Source organism: Podarcis tiliguerta (genome assembly GCF_965153285.1).
Source record: "Podarcis tiliguerta genome assembly, chromosome: 13".
NCBI lineage: Eukaryota > Metazoa > Chordata > Lepidosauria > Squamata > Lacertidae > Podarcis > Podarcis tiliguerta.
The window spans coordinates 43311442-43330753 of record NC_139546.1 but is presented as its reverse complement, the minus strand read 5'-3'; the positions used below and the strand labels follow the sequence as shown (position 1 = coordinate 43330753).

Sequence of the window (19312 nt, the reverse complement as noted above, 5' to 3'; positions counted from 1 at the left end):
CATGGACGAGCTAGAGGCTACTCCGAGCCAGAGCCCAGTCCGTGGGGTCGAGTCAGTGCGTCAGGCCTGCACAGTGCACAAAGATCACCGAGGCAGGTGTCCAGGTTGTGGCGGAAACCATGAGCGGAAGAGTTGTCGTTTCCGGGATGCTATGTGCCGGACGTGCGGGAAGACAGGTCACATCGCCAGGGTCTGTAGATCGGCGGCGTTGGGAGCGACAGGAACACCTAGACTGGAGCATCGCAGACCGCCCACAGCAACCCATTTTCTAAAGGACTGCCACTATGTAACGGAGATCAACGGGAGGGTCGTGCAGTTCCCAGCGCAAGGCAAGGCACACGTCAAGGTGAAGATTGAGGGTCAGCAGTGCGACATGGAGGTGGACTCCGGATCTGGATTCACTATCGTGTCGGACCAGACCGCGAGGACATTCTTCCCCAGGGGTAAGTTGCCCCCTCTGGAGCCCTTCCCGGCAACCTTGCAGTCATACTCAGCGGGCCGCATCCATGTTATGGGAATGTGTGCCGTGAGAGTTCAGTTCCGGGACAAACAGGCTGTACTCAAACTGGTGATTGCGAAGGGCAGTCGCCCCAGTCTCCTGGGCACTGACTGGTTCCCCGCCCTGGGACTGAGTATATCAGGGCTTAATTCAATCCAAACCTGCCCTGAGATGAGCGAGGCATTATGCAAAGAGTTTGCTGGTCTCTTTAATGGAAAACTGGGTTGTTATAAAGGGCCCCCAGTTGACTTCGAGTTGGACCCTGGGGTGGCCCCAATCCGACTCAAACCAAGGCGAGTGCCATTTGCACTGCAACCCAAGATCGAAGCAGAGCTGGATAAATTGGTCAAGCAGGGAGTTCTCTCACCCGTGGACTCTGCTAAGTGGGAGACTCCAATCGTCACGCCCCTTAAAGCAAATGGGGAAGTCAGGATCTGTGCAGATTACAAATGTACTATCAATAAGGCACTCAGGGGAAACTCATACCCCATTCCAGTCGTATCACATCTGTTGGCTAAACTGGCTGGGGGCAAGGTGTTTGCCAAAATTGACCTGGCACAAGCCTACCAACAGCTGCCAGTAACCCCACAATCAGCGGAAGCACAGACTATTGTCACACATAAAGGGGCGTTCAGAGTTAACAGATTACAATTTGGAGTTTGTGTGGCCCCAGGGATTTTTCAAGGGCTCATGGAACGCCTGTTAAGAGGTCTGCCGGGGGTCTTGCCATTTTTTGATGACGTTTTGATTGCTGGAAAAGACCCACAGGAACTGGTTGCGCGTGTCCGTGCAGTGTTGCTCAAGTTCAAGGAGGTGGGGTTGCAACTGAAAAAGGAAAAATGCAGTTTTGGGGTGCCAGCTGTGGATTTCTTGGGGTTTAAAATTGATGCATCAGGCATCCACCCCACAGATGCTAAGATTAAGGCCATCATCGAGGCACCTCGACCACAGAACAAGACGGAGTTGCAGTCATTCCTGGGACTTATTAACTTTTATCATTCGTTCTTACCCCATAAAGCTTCGGTAGCTGAACCATTACATAGACTGTTGCAGAAAAAGAATGTGTGGCGATGGGGGCAGGGGCAGCAGAAGGCTTTTGACTCCTTGCGAAGAATGCTGAGTAGCGGGAGCGTCCTTGCTCATTATGATGAGTCAAAGCCGCTGGTCCTGGCATGTGATGCCTCTCAATACGGCCTGGGGGCGGTGCTGAGTCATAGGGAACTGGATGGGTCGGAAAAGCCCATCTCTTTCTATTCCCGTACGTTGTCGCCCACGGAGCGCAACTATGCTCAAATTGACAAAGAGGCGCTTGCAATTGTGGCAGGAATCAAAAAGTTCCATGATTATGTGTACGGTCGCCATTTCTCCATTGAAACGGACCACAAACCACTGTTAGGGTTGTTCAACCCGAACAAACAAACGCCACAAATTCTCTCCCCCAGAATGTTGCGTTGGTCTATATTCCTGAACGGGTTCCAGTACACCTTGACCCATGTGCCGGGGAAACGGTTGTGCCACGCTGATGCGCTGAGTCGATTGCCCCTTCCTGGCGGGAGCAATGAGGATCCCGCTCCAGCGGAGCACATAATGATGCTGGAAACACTTCCGGGGGCTCCTGTAACGGCTACTGATATAGCTGAGAAAACGAGGAAAGATGCTGTTCTCTCCCGTGTGCTCACTTGGGTGGGGAGGGGGTGGCCAGGTGGTCCGCATGAAGACAAATTCAGGCCTTATGCGACAAGGCAGCACGAGTTGTCCATGCATAAGGGTTGTCTCCTGTGGGGAGATAGGGTGATCATCCCAGCACCACTGAGAAACAGGGTGCTTGAGACGCTTCACATGGGACACCCGGGAATGGTCAGGATGAAGTCGCTAGCCCGATGTTATGTGTGGTGGCCTGGAATGGACCAGAACATAGAACAATGGGTACGAACATGTAAGGCATGCCAAGAGGTGCGGCCAGAAGTGGCCAGAGCACCAGTTCACTGGTGGGAGCAGTCCAGATCTCCCTGGAGCCGGCTGCACTTAGATTTTGCTGGGCCATTCCAGGGGAAGGTCTTTTTGGTTGTCGTCGATGCATATTCCAAATGGTTAGAAGTGGCGATGGTCCCTAGCATGGCATCAGCTGCCGTAATCAAGGTGTTGAGGCAGCTGTTTGCAACCCACGGGTTACCTGAGACCATTGTATCAGATAATGGGGCAGCTTTTGTATCCCAAGAATTCAGGGCATTCTTGGCTGATAACTTCATAAGAGGGGTCACATCCGCGCCCTTTCACCCATCCTCCAATGGGCAGGCTGAGCGCATGGTAAGAACAGCCAAAGAATCCATTGCGCGCTTAATGGAGGGTAACTGGTCAGCTCGCATCGCGCGAATGTTATTTTTGCAGCATGCGACGCCGTGTACTGCGACGGGCAAGTCGCCAGCTGAGCTGCTCTTGGGTAGAAGACTGGTAACGGTGCTGGATTATGTCCACCCGGATAAAATGCCAAACCATAATTCAAGAGCAACCCCCCAGGCTGGGACTGACACAACAAGGTATCTCGCCCCTGAAGATCTGGTCTGGGTGAGGAACTATTCACGAGGTTCGCGGTGGGTGGCTGGTGTGGTCACCCGGGCTAGTGGACCTGTGTCCTATTATGTAACCTTGGAAAATGGGCAAGTTTGGAAGAGACATATAGATCAGCTGAGGCGCCGGGCGCTCAGCAGGGAGGAGTCAGATAATTCATCCCGGGCTAACGACGCAGAGCTGCAAGACCAGAGTGAAAATGGCCCAGAGGTGCAGTCACCAGGGGCTTCAGCAAATGAACCAGGGTCTGCTAGTCCTCATGATGACGAGGTACAGGTAGGGAACCCTGAGATGTCTGGGACTCCATCTGTTCCTGAGGAAACCCCTATAGCAGCCCCTCTACCACAGGTAACACCCAATCCAGAACCGGCAACGCCTGTTGTCAGGAGATCAAGTAGAAGTTGTAGGACCCCACAGTACCTGAGAGATTACGTCTGCTGTGCTCACTAGGGGGGGAGGGGTGTTGTGTATTGAGTCAAAGGATTTTATATCTGTATTATTATTGTCTATATTTGCATTAGGGTAAAGTAACTGCCTTTTGGTTTCAGGGGGTACAGCTACTATTGGTTCATTTAAACTGCTGTATTTGGATCCTCAGTCTTGTTTGCTGTAATAAAGAAGTGTTACTAGAGAACTGTCTCCAGCAGGTTATGTCAAGAGAGCTGAAATCACAAACCCCACGTCACAACAACACACACACACAAAAGAGGTTTACAGGCACATATATATCTCCATAGTAGCAGGCAAACAAGAGGCATCACTGCTCAAGGATACCTCCCATCCCGGAAAACACATGAGGCAGCTGGTGAAAGGGGCATGACTTGCAAAGAACCCCCCAAGGGCCAGGTAGGAAGGCCTGAAGGGCCAAATCCGGGCCCTGACTAAGTCCCAGCGTTAAGTGTCGAAGGCAATGCAAAAAGCAGAGAGACTCACTGATGGGACAGGCAAGAGCGGTGTCTACCATGAGGATCATCCAGGCCTGCTTGTAAAAGACTGTGGCCCGTGCCACCTCCACTTCCAGGCCCTCGACCTGCAGAGGAAATTGACAATAAGGATGTAAGGTTAAAGCTCCAGCACTGAAACCTAGCAGGCCAGGCAGGCAGCAACACCATTAGGGAAGGACTTCATTTGTCATTATTATCTTCCTCATTCCTCATTCCCCAGTCCCAGGGTGGGTTACAGCATTAAAATCAAACATTAAAGGTAAAGGTACCCCTGCCCATACGGGCCAGTCTTGACAGGCTCTATGGTTGTGCGCCCATCTCATTCAAGAGGTCGGGGGCCAGCGCTGTCTGAAGACACTTCCGGGTCACGTGGCCAGCGTGACATCGCTGCTCTGGCGAGCCAGAGCCGCACACGGAAACGCCGTTTACCTTCCCGCTAGTAAGCGGTCCCTATTTATCTACTTGCACCCGGGGGTGCTTTCAAACTGCTAGGTTGGCAGGCGCTGGGACCGAGCAACGGGAGCGCACCCCGCCGCGGGGATTCGAACCGCCGACCTTTCGATCGGCAAGCCCTAGGCGCTGAGGCTTTTACCCACAGCGCCACCCGCGTCCCATTAAAAATGGTTTAAAACAACCCTTGACCTTCCAGATGCCAAGTTCTTAATCGGCAGCACAGCTGGGGAACCTGCAGCCCTCTGGAGATGACTGAACCACAACTCCCATCAGCCCCAGCAAGCACGGCCAATAGCCAAGGATGAGCAGAGTTGTAGTCCAGCAACGCTTGGGTGGCCACAGGTTCCACACCCCAGATCTGATAATTGTATGGACTCACTTAAAACCCCCAAAATGCTTTATATATATAATTTGTATTAAATTTTCTGTTTTAGAATTTAAAATACTCAATTTACATCCTTAAGATATAAATGACTTCCCTTCTCTTTCTATGTTTCATTTTACATATCAAGTCCCTGCATATTTTACAAAATATTGGGGTTTTTTGTATCATTTTTACAAAAACGGAATACCATTCAGTATTCCATTATTGCATCCATCAAAAACAGTTGAATTTATCTTACTGCTGCCAGCATTTTCAGCTGTATACAGTTATTTCCCATATATTCAATAAACGTTTCCAATCTTCTTTAAACGGATGTTCTTGTTTCATTTTGTGGGGGGGAAATAAAGTGCGTTAGAGCACTTGCTGCGCTCTTTTGCGAGTGCACGGCTGATGCAAGTTAAGTGGAGAATTCTTTCGCAGTGCCCCAGAGGGCAGGGTATCCAAGCTAGTCTGGTTCTTTTCACTAAGGAAAGCCATCCCCCTTCTGGCACCAAACACTGAGCACCACACCATAGTTAGGCTGTATGGTTGGTAGCCATTAATCCTTCCCAACACAGACACAGACGTTTTCTCTCTCTTTCTCCTTACCAGGGAGACTTCGGTCTGCTGGGTTCCGTAGGGAGTGCGGAAAAGGACGCGGGTAGCCGTGGTGTTGACGCCGTAGCCCAAGGCATGTGCTTCGGTGGCCATCATGTTCTGCAGGGAGCCGTTCTGATAGTGGAAAGCCACCTGCCACACCTGGTTCACAGCCCCTTGGGCCTACAGAAGGCAAACCCACAAGGGGAGAGTTTAAACAGAGACTGGAATCAAACCACTTGCCTTCCCAATGACACACAGGGCCTCTAGGTACCCCAGATAGGTCACTTTGGTGTTGCTAATACAGCAGTTGGCCTTAACCCCCGGAGGCGCACTCTATTGTCTCTCGAGAGCCAGCCAGAACTCCCATGAGGTTCAGCTAGCTTGGCCAATGGTGAGGGATGATGGGACTTGTAGTCCAACATCTCAAGGGTCCCCCCCAGTGGCGTAGCATAGGGGGTGCAGGGGGGCCGGCCGCACCGGGCGCAACATCTGGGGGGGGCGCTTGCACTCGCAGCTCTCTGCCCCTACCTGGCTCACTCAGGGTTAGGGGGCGCAAATTACTTGCCTTGCCCCGGGTGCTGACAACCCACGCTACGCCACTGCCCCCCCCCCATACCCAATGGGAGAGAACCGAAAGCAGGACATTTTGGTGTCTAAGTCAGAAAATAAGATAGTGCCCTCCCCACCAAAGCTGACCAGTTTGACTTTTCAGCTGGGCTGGGGAAAGGGCAGAGCCACTCACTGCCCCAGAGGGCATCAGAGCTGGCTTCGAGGGTGCATGGCCAACAGCCTGGCACACACAGAGAGCTCTGTCCTCCAATACCTGAAATTGCCCGAAAGAGCAACTACCTCACTTGGTCTAATGGTAGGGCTGACCCTGGACAACACAAGCTCATTATTTACTTCCCTGAAGAGATCCATCCAGCCTTCTTCTCCTTCCCTCTTATCAATAATATCTTCTGTTGCCCCCTTCGTCCCTCAAAATCCTTACCACAGGCCACACTGCAATCCAGTCTTCATTCAGAGCCTCGCTAGCTATTCCTGGGACTGCTCGTCGGACGGAGACCTGCAACCACAGCCCTGTGTTAGGTGTTAGTCCATAAAAGCATCCGGTACAGCACTCTCAAGGTGAAGTTTCCAAGAGCCACGACAGAGATGGTCAGATTCGGGAGAGGTTTTGCAGCACCATTCTTCTCTAGAGCTGAAAAATTGCCTTTGCTAACACATCCCCTGCCTGCGCTTTTTCGAAGAGTTTTGCCCTGCTCAGAAGCCCAACTGCAGGATCAAGCAGCTGTGCAGGCAGGAAATGGGGCCTTCTTGGTGGTGGCCTCATTTTCAGTGGTTGCTGGTGCCCATTTGGAACCAGTAGGGCAGAAAGCAGGGAGGCCAAGAATAGGAGAAACCAGAACCAATGATAGAAGAGCCAAGCAATTCCAGTTTTCATAGAATTGTAGAGTTGGAAGGGGGCCGAGAATCAGCTTGTCAAGCCCCCCGCAGTGCAGGAACATGCAGTTGCCCCATAAGGGGATTGAACCTGCAACCTTGGCATTATTAGCGCCACGCTAACCAACCAAGCTATCCAGTTTCATTCTCTGAGTTGTACAAGGGCTGTACAGACTAAGCAGCATGAGCTTCCTCTCAAGTGATTTGAACACGGTCACTTTGCTACCGGCTTTCAAAAGGGTCTTGGGGGGGAAAACCCTTTTTTTCTAGGTTGAAATGCTTTTTCTTAAAATGGCAGCAGGAAGCTCACAGTGGTATGTTGCAAGTCTGTGTGCTGCGCTTAAGCTGCTGCTTTAAATGATTGTTTATTGAAATGCAATATACTGCATTTCTAATTACCTTATGCAAGAGCTTTGTCCTTGCAATACTTAAAACTATCAATAAAAATAGATAGGAGCAAGGGAGCCAGCTCAATAGTTTGCCACTCAAAACCAATCTTAATTCATCGGTTAATTAGTTAACCTGATCCCACCTCTCTCTCTCTCTCTCTTGTCTAGAAAGATCCTCAGCATAGCCACCCCCATGTTTCGGGGTGATACACAAAAAGGATGCAAGTTTTCCTTCCACCTCCACTCACCTCCATGTAGTTTTCCTCACAGACGATCTCGCGGGGGCTCCATGGGGCCCCAAGGGGGCAGTTCATAAAGATGTCGTAAGTGGCCGTCAAGTTCGCTGGACTGGTTACCTCCACCTGGAGCTGGAGGCTGAACTCCTGGTCAAACTGGACAGAAAGGAAATCTCATTTTCTCCCCCACTTTTCAAGTTCGTCCCCTCAGTAGCATTTGCCTGCCCTAGGCTCCATCCATACCATAACATTCAAAGCATCCTGATACCATTTTAAATGGCCACAATTTCCCCCAAATAATTCTGGGAGCTGTAGCTTGTTAAGGGTGCTGAAAGTTTTTAGGGGACGCCTCATCCCCTCAAAGTACTACGATTCCCAAAGCGGTTTAACAGTCACAACCTCTTCACAGGAAACTCTGGGAATCGTAGCTCTGTGAAGGGAACTACAACTCCCCGAATTTTGTGGGTGAAACCACGACAATTTAAAGTGGTATTACAGTGGTACTTCGGGTTACATGCACTTCAGGTTACATACGCTTCAGGTTACAGCCTCCACTAACCCAGAAATAGTGCTTCAGGTTAAGAACTTTGCTTCAGGATGAGAACAGAAATTGTGCTCCAGCGGCGCGGCAGCAGCAGGAGGCCCCGTTAGCTAAAGTGGTGCTTCAGGTTAGGAACAGTTTCAGGTTAAGTACGGACCTCCGGAACGAATTAAGTACTTAACCCAAGGTACCACTGTATAGCACTCAACTTGTATGGTGTGAATGTGGCCTCAAACTCTTGAACTTTTTATCTCCTCATGAATGACAAAAATCTCCATTTTGGGCACTGCCATGTTTTTTTTTAATTGTTATTAAGTTTTTGTGTTACAAACAGTGCTATTTTTCTAGAGAAAGAGGTGCCATAAATCACCATAAACACCTCTTTTTCTTAGAATGGCAATGGCACCCACCTGAGACGTGCCAAAACTGAGTTCCGGTGAGTTCCACCTGGAGAAAGCCCTGGTTACAAATGTAAATTTCACCTTTCTACAGCAGGCCACAAAGACCCACACTCTTGTTCCTCCATCCAGGAAGAAACATTACAAAGTTTAAGCACATTTCAGCCAGGCGAAAATGCTCCTTAAAAATGGCTGATCTGTGGTGGTGCTCTGGGGCAGATAAAGAGGATTAAAGGTAAAGAGTAAAGGGACCCGTGACCATTACGTCCAGTCATGGCCGACTCTGGGGTTGCAACGCTCATCTCACTTTACTGGCTGAGGGAGCCGGCGTACAGCTTCCGGGTCATGCGGCCAGCAGGACTAAGCCGCTTCTGGCGAACCAGAGCAGTGCACGGAAACTCCGTTTACCTTCCCGCTGGAGTGGTACCTATTTATCTACTTGCACTTTGACGTGCTTTCGAACTGCTAGGTTGGCAGGAGCAGGGACCGAGTAACAGGAGCTCACCCCGTCACGGGGATTCGAACCGCCAACCTTCTGATCGGCAAGTCCTAGGCTCTGTGGTTTAACCCACAGTGCCACCCACACCCCTAAAGAGGATTAGAGAGCCGCATTTGGACCCTGGGCCTCACCTTGGCTTAACAGATGGGAAATGGGGACAAATCACATGGCAGGTTCAGAGGTGCACAGATTCTCTCCTGCCTGCTGGCATTTGGCACCAGCAACACTGGACAAGGGTTAACTTTAGCCGCACCTAGCAAAGTGCTTATCAGGCTGCACAAAGAGAGATGATGGCAATAGGATGAAACCCAAGCCTGCCCGTTTTCTGCTGCCAGTCAGTGTCGACAACGCTGTATTAGATGGAGCAACGGTCTAACTTGGAATAAGGCAGCTGCCTCTGCTCCCTGTCCTATTTTGCCATGATCGCATGACCCCTGCCCCTTCCGAAGGGTTTAGCAGCATAGCCGATCCTATAACAGAGTTTTCCTGCCTGCCATCCAGGCAGGGCCAGAATGAATTTGAGACCACCTGCCTGGGAAGCAGAGGACTAAGATTTAAAAAATAAAAATAAAGTGCATGATGTATCCCGCACCATTCGTTATGCCTCAGCTGTCGCAAGATTTAAGCATGCCATTTTGCTTTTTAAACACGTTTACAAGGACACCATTAAGAAGAAAGGGAATCACCTGCTTACCGAATTGCGGACCGAACAGGCCAGGAAGGAAACTCTGATCTCAGGGTTGCCATACAAGTCGGTGCCACTGGTGAAGCCACACTGAGAGGCAACATGCCCCGTCACGGGGATGCGCTGTCTCTGCTCATCTAGGGACAAAAGGAAGCAGGTTAATTCTATCAGGTAAAAAAAAATCAGGACACACACACACAACACACAAACACACAAACACCCTCCCAATAGCAGTGGCGTAGCGTGGGGGGTGCAGGGGGGTCAGCCGCACCGGGCGCAACATCTGGGGGGGGGGTGCTCGCACTCGCAGCTCTCTGCCCCTACCTGGCTCGCTCACTCTCTCTCACTGCAGTGCTGGCTGTGCGAATCCGATCCGAGCCGCCGGGTTGCCGCCCACTGTGGAGGGGAGGGTGCCAGGCGTGCGGTGCGGAGAGAGAGCGAGGGACTATCTGAGGGAGGGACAGTGCAGCGGGGGGGGGGGGGGCACAAATTACTTGCCTTGCCCCGGGTTAGGGGGCGCAAATTACTTGCCTTGCCCCGGGTGCTGACAACCCACGCTACGCCACTGCCCAATAGACCTTCCTGCATCATGCTCAACTTTCCTTGAAGCAACTGGATCTTGGTTACCCACCTCAGCAGGGATGCATGAACAGAGTACCCTGTTTCAGGCATCCAACAAGGATGGGTAAACTTTTTGAGTCTGAGGGCAGCTTCAGAGCTGCCTTCCAAGGGCCACATGTGAGTGGAGGGCAGGGCCAGAAGTAAGGGTGGGTGGAGTAAAGAATGCACACTTTAACTCTGAAAGGTAGGTGAATTTCCACACACCACTTCTCTATGCTCCATCCAAGAAGGAAAGAGGCATTGTCAGAATTCAGTGCCAGGCAATAAACACTCAAGGAGGGTACAACAGAAGGGAGGGGGTCTGGGGAGAGCCCCAAGGGCCAGGCAGAGATGCCAAGAGGGCCACATCCAATTCCCTGAGCCTGAGGTCCCCCAGCCCCAGTTGACACTGTTTTCAGCAAGAAAATTTGCACTGGCAGAATTTCCTCCTCTTGTGCTGCCAACCAGCCGATTCAGTCTCTTGGCAACCCACTGGGGGAGGGGCTGATTCCATATAATAATAATAATAATAAATTTTATTTATATCCCGCCCTCCCCAGCCGAAGCCAGGCTCAGGGCGGCTAACAACACTAAAATAGTGCAACATTATAAAACATTATAAAAAATTAATTAAGATCAAATTGAAAATTGATGGCAACCATAAACTAAAGTTTTGTAAAGATTGCCAAAGGAGGGAGTCAGGCTGCACCCTGACCAAAGGCCTGGTGGAACAGCTCTGTCTTGCAGGCCCTGCGGAAAGATGTCAAGTCTTGCAGGGCCCTAGTCTCTTGTGACAGAGCGTTCCACCAGGTTGGAGCCGCAGCTGAAAAAGCCTTGGCTCTAGTTGAGGCCAGCCTAACCTCTCTGAGGCCTGGGACCTTCAAGATGTTACGGCAGAAGTTACTCTGGTACCCCAAGATACCACTTACTTGTGATTTCTAGGGTTCAGTTTCAGCCACTGGTTAGCTTGGGGGAAAAGTAAAGAGTGCCTCTGAGCATGCGCAGACAACTCCTTTCCTACCGCAGAGAAATCACAGCCAGCCTCTGTATTCCTGGGATCAGGAGTGAACCTTTGACCACAGCCTTCCCCAATATTCACTCCAGATGTTTTTGGACTACAACTCCCAGCAGCCATGTTGGCTCAGACTGATGGGAGTTGTAGTCCCAAGGACCCAAAGGCATGATATCAAGAGGCGGCTGCCTTAGCACTACTCCTTTTCAAAGGAAACACTCCGTACTTACTGAAGACGCTGTAATGCCACAAATTCTGGCCCAAGGCAGCCTTGTCCATCCATATCCAGAAATAACGGCCCCGACATTCTGTCCGCGCAGCACCTTCCGGGAAAGAAAATGTTTCTCTATCAAGGAAAGGCCCGCAGACACTATATATCCCAGCTGCCCTTCTGCCCCGACATGCAGGCAAACACACTCCTCCCTCACATCCGCTTTAGGAGTGGAGTTCTGGATCTGGTCAGTAGGCTGGATCCTGATCTCCCCCCCCCTCCACAGACCACTTTGACAACACCGCAGGTCTCTCTTCTCTGCTTTAGACACTACCCCCAGGGCTGTACACATAGGAATCCAGTCATAGACCAGCAGATCCGAGTGCATACGGGTTGACAGAACAGTATCGAAGGGTACTGAATTCCACTAATGCTAACTGTTGCGTTAGGGAGCTGTGCTGTTCAAGAAACGCTGAGCAGACATGTTGGGGAGATGCCCAAAGTAGCTTTTCCCCAAAATACAGCCCGTGTTTCTCAAACGTGGGTCCCCAGCTGCTGTTGGACTACAAATCCCATCATCCCTGACCACTGGTTCTGCTAGCTAGGGGTGATGGGATTTGTAGTCCAAGAACAACTGGGGACCCAAGTTTGAGAAACATTGAATATTGAAGCCGATATTTTCACCACACAAAGGAGATGGTGAGAATGAAGGACACTTGCCGAAGCACCCACACCCTCCCTCTTAGTTTTACTCTCAAGCGCATTGGCAGAAAGACCTGATGCTCACCTGGGGGGAAGGGGATCGACTCCACTGCTTGGGACAGAAACATACAAAGCAGGGCTAACCTAAATAAGGAAACCAAGAGACAGAAATTGAATCAGTTTGGCTTTTACTTTAAGACACAGGAGAGAGGTTATGAGAGCATCACACACCACAGCCCCATTTGAGTAGGGACTGAGCAATATGATCTCTAGCTGTATGCATGTGTAGCCCCCTCTAACCTATGGAAAGATCCAAAGATCTCAGGACAGCAGGAGAGAAGAGGACAAAATGGTATAAAACAGACTTCTCCCAACCTGGTGTCTTGCAGATCTTTTGGACTACAAGTTCCATCAGCCGCAGCCATACTGCTGCTTGTGGCTGATGGGAGTTGTAGTCCAAAGCAAAAACCACACCTCAGGCTGGGAAACTTTCAGGTTTAAGGTTCAAAAAGGCTGATGGACTACATGGAAATGGCGGAAATGACTGGCAGAATCCGAGACCAGGGAGAAGAGTTGATGGAAGAAGATTGGAAAAAAATTAAAGTATATTTACAGAAATATTGCAAAATTAATGAATGTTAGAAGAATATTGGAATGAAGCTATATGGTTTTAGCAGAAATGTTATAAAGAATTAAGGAAAAACTGATTGTTAATGGGCTGAAGTGGAAAACTTAATGTTAGATTGTGTTAAGATAAACTATGGAACAAAAAAAAATTGAGAAAGACGGAAAGGATTTGCTGAATTAGCTAATTTGAACTAGAATACAAAGAAGGGAGGTGTGAGGAAGTCGAGGAAATAAGAAAATGAAAGATAAAGATATGGAAACTGGATGTGTTTTTAAATATTTCGGGGGTTTTTCTTGTTGCTTTGATCTATTGTTTTTTCTTTTTCTTTTTTTCCTTCTTATTTTTGCTGTTAAATTTTTTACCGTTTCCTTTTTCTTGTATACTTTTTTTCTGTAACTAAAAAACTTTTAATAAATATATTTTTTTAAAAAAACAAAAAGGCATTCAAGCTTCAAGAAAGAAAGAAACCTTAAAAAACAACAACCAACCCAACAGTTTATTTCTAATGTTCCTTCTCTAGAGGAAGAGTTGAGCACAGTATTGAAAATGCCAGGTGTCCAAATCTCAGAGTATTCAAAGAAGAGAAAGACTGTAAGCAACATTTTGAGATCTCAAGACCTGGACTAACCATTTCTCCCCTCAAATAATTCTGGGCACTGTAGTTTTGTTGGGAATGGCAATACTAAGATGCTAACTACTGTGCCCATAATTCTTTGAGGAAAGTAATGTGCTTTAAATTTAATGTGTGTACACAGCCTTGGAATAAAATCCCATTGAGAGAGTCAGCTGTGATAGCTGGAGTTAGAAAAGGCAGGGAGGGACATAGAGAACCATCTACATACGGGATATAAATACAACAATAAAGTAGGAGTACTCAGTAGGAGTAATTCCCCAATGGATATAGATTTGCAGCCTCAGTGGCTTTTCTTATTGCCTTTATGAAGCGTACAGCTTAAAATGTGATTTGCAGAAGCCCCTTTTGTATTGCAAATACAAGTCTTCACATGCACTCTCAATTTCCTGTATAATATCTATTTTTAAACTGCTAAAGAGTTAGAGAACACGCCCACCTCATAATGAAAAGCCCTCTCCAACAGTCAGCTGAAATCATATGACAAGCATGCATGTCAGTAGCAGAGTATATTTCATGATTTCAGCTTTGCTGAATAAAAGGATTGTTACGTGCATTTCTTATACTGAGTCAGACCATTGGTGCAGCTAGCTCAGTGTTGTCTACACCGACGTGGGGTTGCCATACTTCCAGAAATTCCCATACATACATGGAATACTGTAGTTGGAAGCAGTGTCCGGGATGAAATCAGCAAAATGTCTGGGCAAATCAGGACATATGGCAACCCATGTCAGTAGTGTTGTTTTTGCCGGTGTTCCTTAAAAATAGCTCAGAAATGTCTTTTTTTTTTTTTTTGCAATTTTCCAAAAAAAACCCCAAAACTCAACAACTTTGGCTAAAAAAGCTCAACTATCGTGTCCAGATTTTCAGTTTTTGAAATATGGCAACCCTACCTTAAGGTTTGCAGAAATACATATATATATATATATATATATATATTTGCTTTCGTAGATTTTCACGGGTACAGGAATGCAGGTTTTGGTGTCCTCGGGTGTCTTCCCGTGTAAAAGTTGGGGTGTCTAGGCGACGTTTCGACGAGGTCTCACTCGTCATCTTCAGGCTGGTGCTTTCGGCTTCTTGTTACTGGAACAGAGCAGGATCTCAGTGTTTGAGTTCCTATAAATACTGTTGAGGAGGTGTGGTGTGTAGCCTCCAATGTTCTGGGCAGAGAGGAGGTTCCCAGGCTAGTGTGCCTTTTCTTCTTTTGTTCCTTAATTACTTGTGGGATATCTTGAGTGATTTCTTGAGTGATTTCCTGAATCCCACTTAGGTGGGTCATTAGGTGTGGATTAGTTGCTAAAGCCTTCGTGTCTTGAACTCTTGAACTTTGTGAAGAGTTTTTCTGAGAAGATGGCTGTACTGCACTTGGTTGTGCTCTGGCTTGGCTTCGTGTATAGGGGCGAGCTGTGGTTTTGTGGCCTGTGCCAGCCAGATCTGTGTAGGGATTGCAGGGGGGTGCAGCATCCGGAGGTGCCACCCTGGTTTGGCTACTGGATGGTGTCTGTAATTTATCTGTGGAGAGGGTCTGGGTTTGGGTCTGGTGTGGTTGATTGGTGATGGCGTTCTGTGTGCCTCTGGATCTGGTGTCAGATTTTGTGGGGAGGGCTAATTTCCAGATGTCTGGCAAGCGGGATGTGTCGTCACGCTTGTTCATGTTGTGAGGGTGTTTCTCTATCTCGATGGCTTCCATGATTATTCTCTTGTGGTGATGTTCCATGTTAAAGAGCAATTTGGAATCTGCAAAATTAATTTCGTGTCCTGTTTCTTTCATGTGTTGGAAAAGAGAGGAAGTTTTTTCTTCTTTTTTGACGGCATTCTTGTGTTCTGCGATACGTGCATTTATTCGTCTGTTTGTTTGTCCAATGTACGTGGCTGGGCAGACTTTGCAGGGTATTTCATAGACCCCTTGGTTTTCCAACTGAATTTTATCCTTGGGGTTTCTGAGGATATTGGCTATTTTTTGGTTGGTGCAAAAGGCTGTTTTGATATTGTGTTTATGGAGGATTTTGCTAATTTTATCTGTAGTGCCCTTGATATAAGGAAGGAGGGCTATGCCATTGTTTTCTTCTGTGTCTTGGTTTTTGGGGGGTGTTTCTTTTTGGATTAGCTTCGTAACCCTGTTTTGCTGGTATCCATTGGCAATTAACACATTTGAGAGATTCTGTAACTCAGTTGTCAAGTGGTCTTCGTCAGCCAGGCGTTTGGTTCTGCCAAGTCTGCCCAGCCACGTACATTGGACAAACAAACAGACGAATAAATGCACGTATCGCAGAACACAAGAATGCCGTCAAAAAAGAAGAAAAAACTTCCTCTCTTTTCCAACACATGAAAGAAACAGGACACGAAATTAATTTTGCAGATTCCAAATTGCTCTTTAACATGGAACATCACCACAAGAGAATAATCATGGAAGCCATCGAGATAGAGAAACACCCTCACAACATGAACAAGCGTGACGACACATCCCGCTTGCCAGACATCTGGAAATTAGCCCTCCCCACAAAATCTGACACCAGATCCAGAGGCACACAGAACGCCATCACCAATCAACCACACCAGACCCAAACCCAGACCCTCTCCACAGATAAATTACAGACACCATCCAGTAGCCAAACCAGGGTGGCACCTCCGGATGCTGCACCCCCCTGCAATCCCTACACAGATCTGGCTGGCACAGGCCACAAAACCACAGCTCGCCCCTATACACGAAGCCAAGCCAGAGCACAACCAAGTGCAGTACAGCCATCTTCTCAGAAAAACTCTTCACAAAGTTCAAGAGTTCAAGACACGAAGGCTTTAGCAACTAATCCACACCTAATGACCCACCTAAGTGGGATTCAGGAAATCACTCAAGAAATCACTCAAGATATCCCTCAAGTAATTAAGGAACAAAAGAAGAAAAGGCACACTAGCCTGGGAACCTCCTCTCTGCCCAGAACATTGGAGGCTACACACCACACCTCCTCAACAGTATTTATAGGAACTCAAACACTGAGATCCTGCTCTGTTCCAGTAACAAGAAGCCGAAAGCACCAGCCTGAAGATGACGAGTGAGACCTCGTCGAAACGTCGCCTAGACACCCCAACTTTTACACGGGAAGACACCCGAGGACACCAAAACCTGCATATATATATATATATATATATAATTAAGTTAAGGGGAAAACACCTAATAACAACCCAACAGGCACTGTGCATGCTCGGGGTCTCAGAATGCTGACCATGTCTAGGGCAGGGAGGGAGTAGACAGGGGAGAGGAAGAAAAGACAGAATATCTCAGTGGGTAGAGAATGTGACTTATCTGAGAATTGTGGGTTCAAGCTCCACACTGGGCAAAAGATTTCTGCATTGCAGGGGGTTGAACTAGATGACCCTCCTGGTCCCTTCCAGCTCTACGGTTGTAAGATTCTATGACTAGGAAATGCAGCGCAAGAATGCTCTGGTCCACAGTACAACCTTTTTATTACAGACCCGTTCTGTCTCTCCCCACAACAACCCCCCCCCCTCGATCCAGTGATGTGATTCTTTACTTAACAATATGGCTGTCTCCAAGGAGGCACTAGAAAACTTCTGGGGTCGTGAGCAGATTTTCAAATTCCATAGGAAACACATGAAGCTGCATTAAAGTAAAGGTAAAGGGCCCCCTGACCATTAGGTCCAGTCGCGGCCGACTCGGGGGCTGCGGCGCTCATCTCGCTTTATTGGCCGAGGGAGCCGGCGTACAGCTTCCAGGTCATGTTAACTAAGCTGCTTCTGGCAAACCAGAGCAGCGCACGGAAATGCCGTTTACCTTCCCGCCAGAGTGGTACCTATTTATCTACTTGCACTTTGACGTGCTTTCGAACTGCTAGGTGGGCAGGAGCAGGGACTGAGCAATGGGAGCTCACCCTATTGCAGGGATTCAAACCGCCGACCTTCTGATCAGCAAGTCCTAGGCTCTGTGGTTTAACCCACAGCGCCACCCACGTCCCAAAGCTGCATTATGCAGAGTCAAAACCTTGGTCCATCCAGCTCTGTAGCGTCCACTCTGACTGGCAGAAGCTCTCCCGGGTTTCAGGTAGGAGCCTCTCCTAAACCTACCTGGAGGTGCCAGGAATTGATGCTCTACCCTTTCCTCATAAAATGAAACTGGCTTCCATTAGGCTCACACCCCAAACCCACATGTAAAACAGGCATGATAGCCACTATACTATAGCACCCACAAATTCCAGGGGGACAGGAACTCTCCCCTAGTTAGGCAGTTGAGCATAAAAAGTCTGGGAGTTTTAGAAGACCCTCCACACTCCCTAACTGTCCTCTCCCTACCGATAGATCAAGTACCAGTGGGGCAAAATGCTGTTACACCAGATAATTATTTACATAACCTTTCTAATCTAGGACACAACCTGACTCTTTTTACAATGAAGACCTCTCTTACAGAAAACAAACAACACTGCCCCCCAGGCCCAAAGACGCACTAAGAAAAATAAAATTGACTTACCCTGCAAAAGATGGGGAAGACATGATTCTGTTACTCTACTCTCTCTCCCCTGAGAGCTTCCCCTAGCAGCCTCCCACCCAAGTTGCCTCTCACTTGCAACAGATGAGAACACTTTATATTGCTTCCTGCTTCCAAGCAGTGTACCTCACCTGCTCCTAGTCACACCATCAGGAGCTGTTAGGGAGGTTGTCCTAATTTCATACCTTTTGAGCTAAATGGAGTAACAGCATGCTGTGAATCAAGAGGAGATCTGTACGGATTTACATTTTTACATGTTGTGTAATTGGGTTTTATACCTTGCAAATAGTTTTGATGTCTATTTTGACTTTAAGTGGTAAAAGCAGTAATTGCCTTCTCCTGTTCCCACATTCTCTACTTCTTCAGGAATTTACAAAACTTCTGCTTGTAGGCTTGTGACCTTTTTTTTCCCCTCTCCCCAGGCACCTCCTGCCCTGTGCCTTTCACAGACAGGAATTCAGCAGGTAAAGCTTTCCCCCTGCATTGAGATGCAGCTCCAGGAAAAGCTTCTGCTGCTGAATTTCTGTCTGTTAAATGCATGGGAGCGCTTATGAGGAAAAGAAGTTGGCTTACAGAAGATAAAACAGTAACGTCAAAAAAAGTTTACAGTACTTCTAACTGATTTTATCTTTATTGTAGCTTTTAAACTTTACTGACTATGGTGTTAAGCAGCATATAAATTGCTGCAATAAATCCGTAAGATGCTTAAAAATATTAGGGTAGTATTAGCAGGCATCAGCTCTGTGCCTTGAATAGTGGTAAGACAGTCAGACATCCAACAGGTGCAGTTTTGTTATCTCTGTGATGGCAAAAAAGCAGCTCCGGCTTGACACTTCTATATATCGCATGCAATAAATATTAATTAATTTACGTATGGTGCTTTTCAACTGTGCTATAATTGCAACCTGGTTTATAATATAAAACCAGTGCGTAAAAATAGCAACAACACATAGCGTCTTTAAAACAGCAACAATTTAAAAATTAAATGACCCATCACAATAAAAATTACAGGGGCCAGGTGGAAAAACAAGGAAGAAGAAGAAATAAGGGCAGAGAACCTGCTTCTTTAATAGTGGTCCAGAAGAAGAAATTCCAACAGGTGACATGCTACATTTACTAATTCCAGCTACTGCATGACTATTAAAGGTGCAGTAGCCCTGGCATTTTTCCAAAAATAAAAATAAAAAAATCACCCCAAAACCATTCAGTTAAAGTTAAACCAAAGAAGCCACATTGTGCTTAGCTACTGGAGTGGGGGGTGGGGAATGATATGAAATTATTCCTAGATTTATAATCGTGGATATGATTCTACGATATAGAATTATGTTTAATACGTCAAAGCAATCGCTTCCCCGTTAAATACGCAGAGCAATCCTCTATGTGGCTACTCAGAAGTTAGTCCCATGGATCC

General features: G+C 47.9%; 2 protein-coding genes across 5 annotated transcripts in view; one reads left to right on the top strand and one right to left on the bottom strand.

The window, feature by feature from the left end:
- LOC310663288 (uncharacterized protein) overlaps positions 1-18126 on the bottom strand; it is a 31987-nt gene extending 13861 nt beyond the window's left edge. The window contains exons 1-8 of one of the 4 annotated variants that reach the window (XM_083410925.1): positions 18033-18126; positions 12230-12288; positions 11462-11554; positions 9629-9756; positions 7509-7652; positions 6420-6494; positions 5438-5608; positions 4001-4097 (exon numbers count right to left, since the gene is read on the bottom strand). In XM_083410925.1, coding sequence (XP_083267051.1) covers positions 4001-4097; positions 5438-5608; positions 6420-6494; positions 7509-7652; positions 9629-9756; positions 11462-11554; positions 12230-12272 — 751 coding nt within the window. In that variant the 5' untranslated portion in view covers positions 12273-12288; positions 18033-18126. Of the gene's footprint in view, positions 1-4000; positions 4098-5437; positions 5609-6419; positions 6495-7508; positions 7653-8519; positions 8689-9065; positions 9158-9628; positions 9757-11461; positions 11555-12229; positions 12289-17883; positions 17988-18032 lie in introns of those variants that run through there. The other 3 variants (XM_083410924.1, XM_083410927.1, XM_083410926.1) reach the window with 3 other exon arrangements.
- The window catches only part of LOC310663057 (G-protein coupled receptor 4-like), a 303619-nt gene that overhangs the window by 178474 nt on the left and 105833 nt on the right, over positions 1-19312 (top strand). The gene's annotated exons all lie outside the window — the stretch shown is intronic.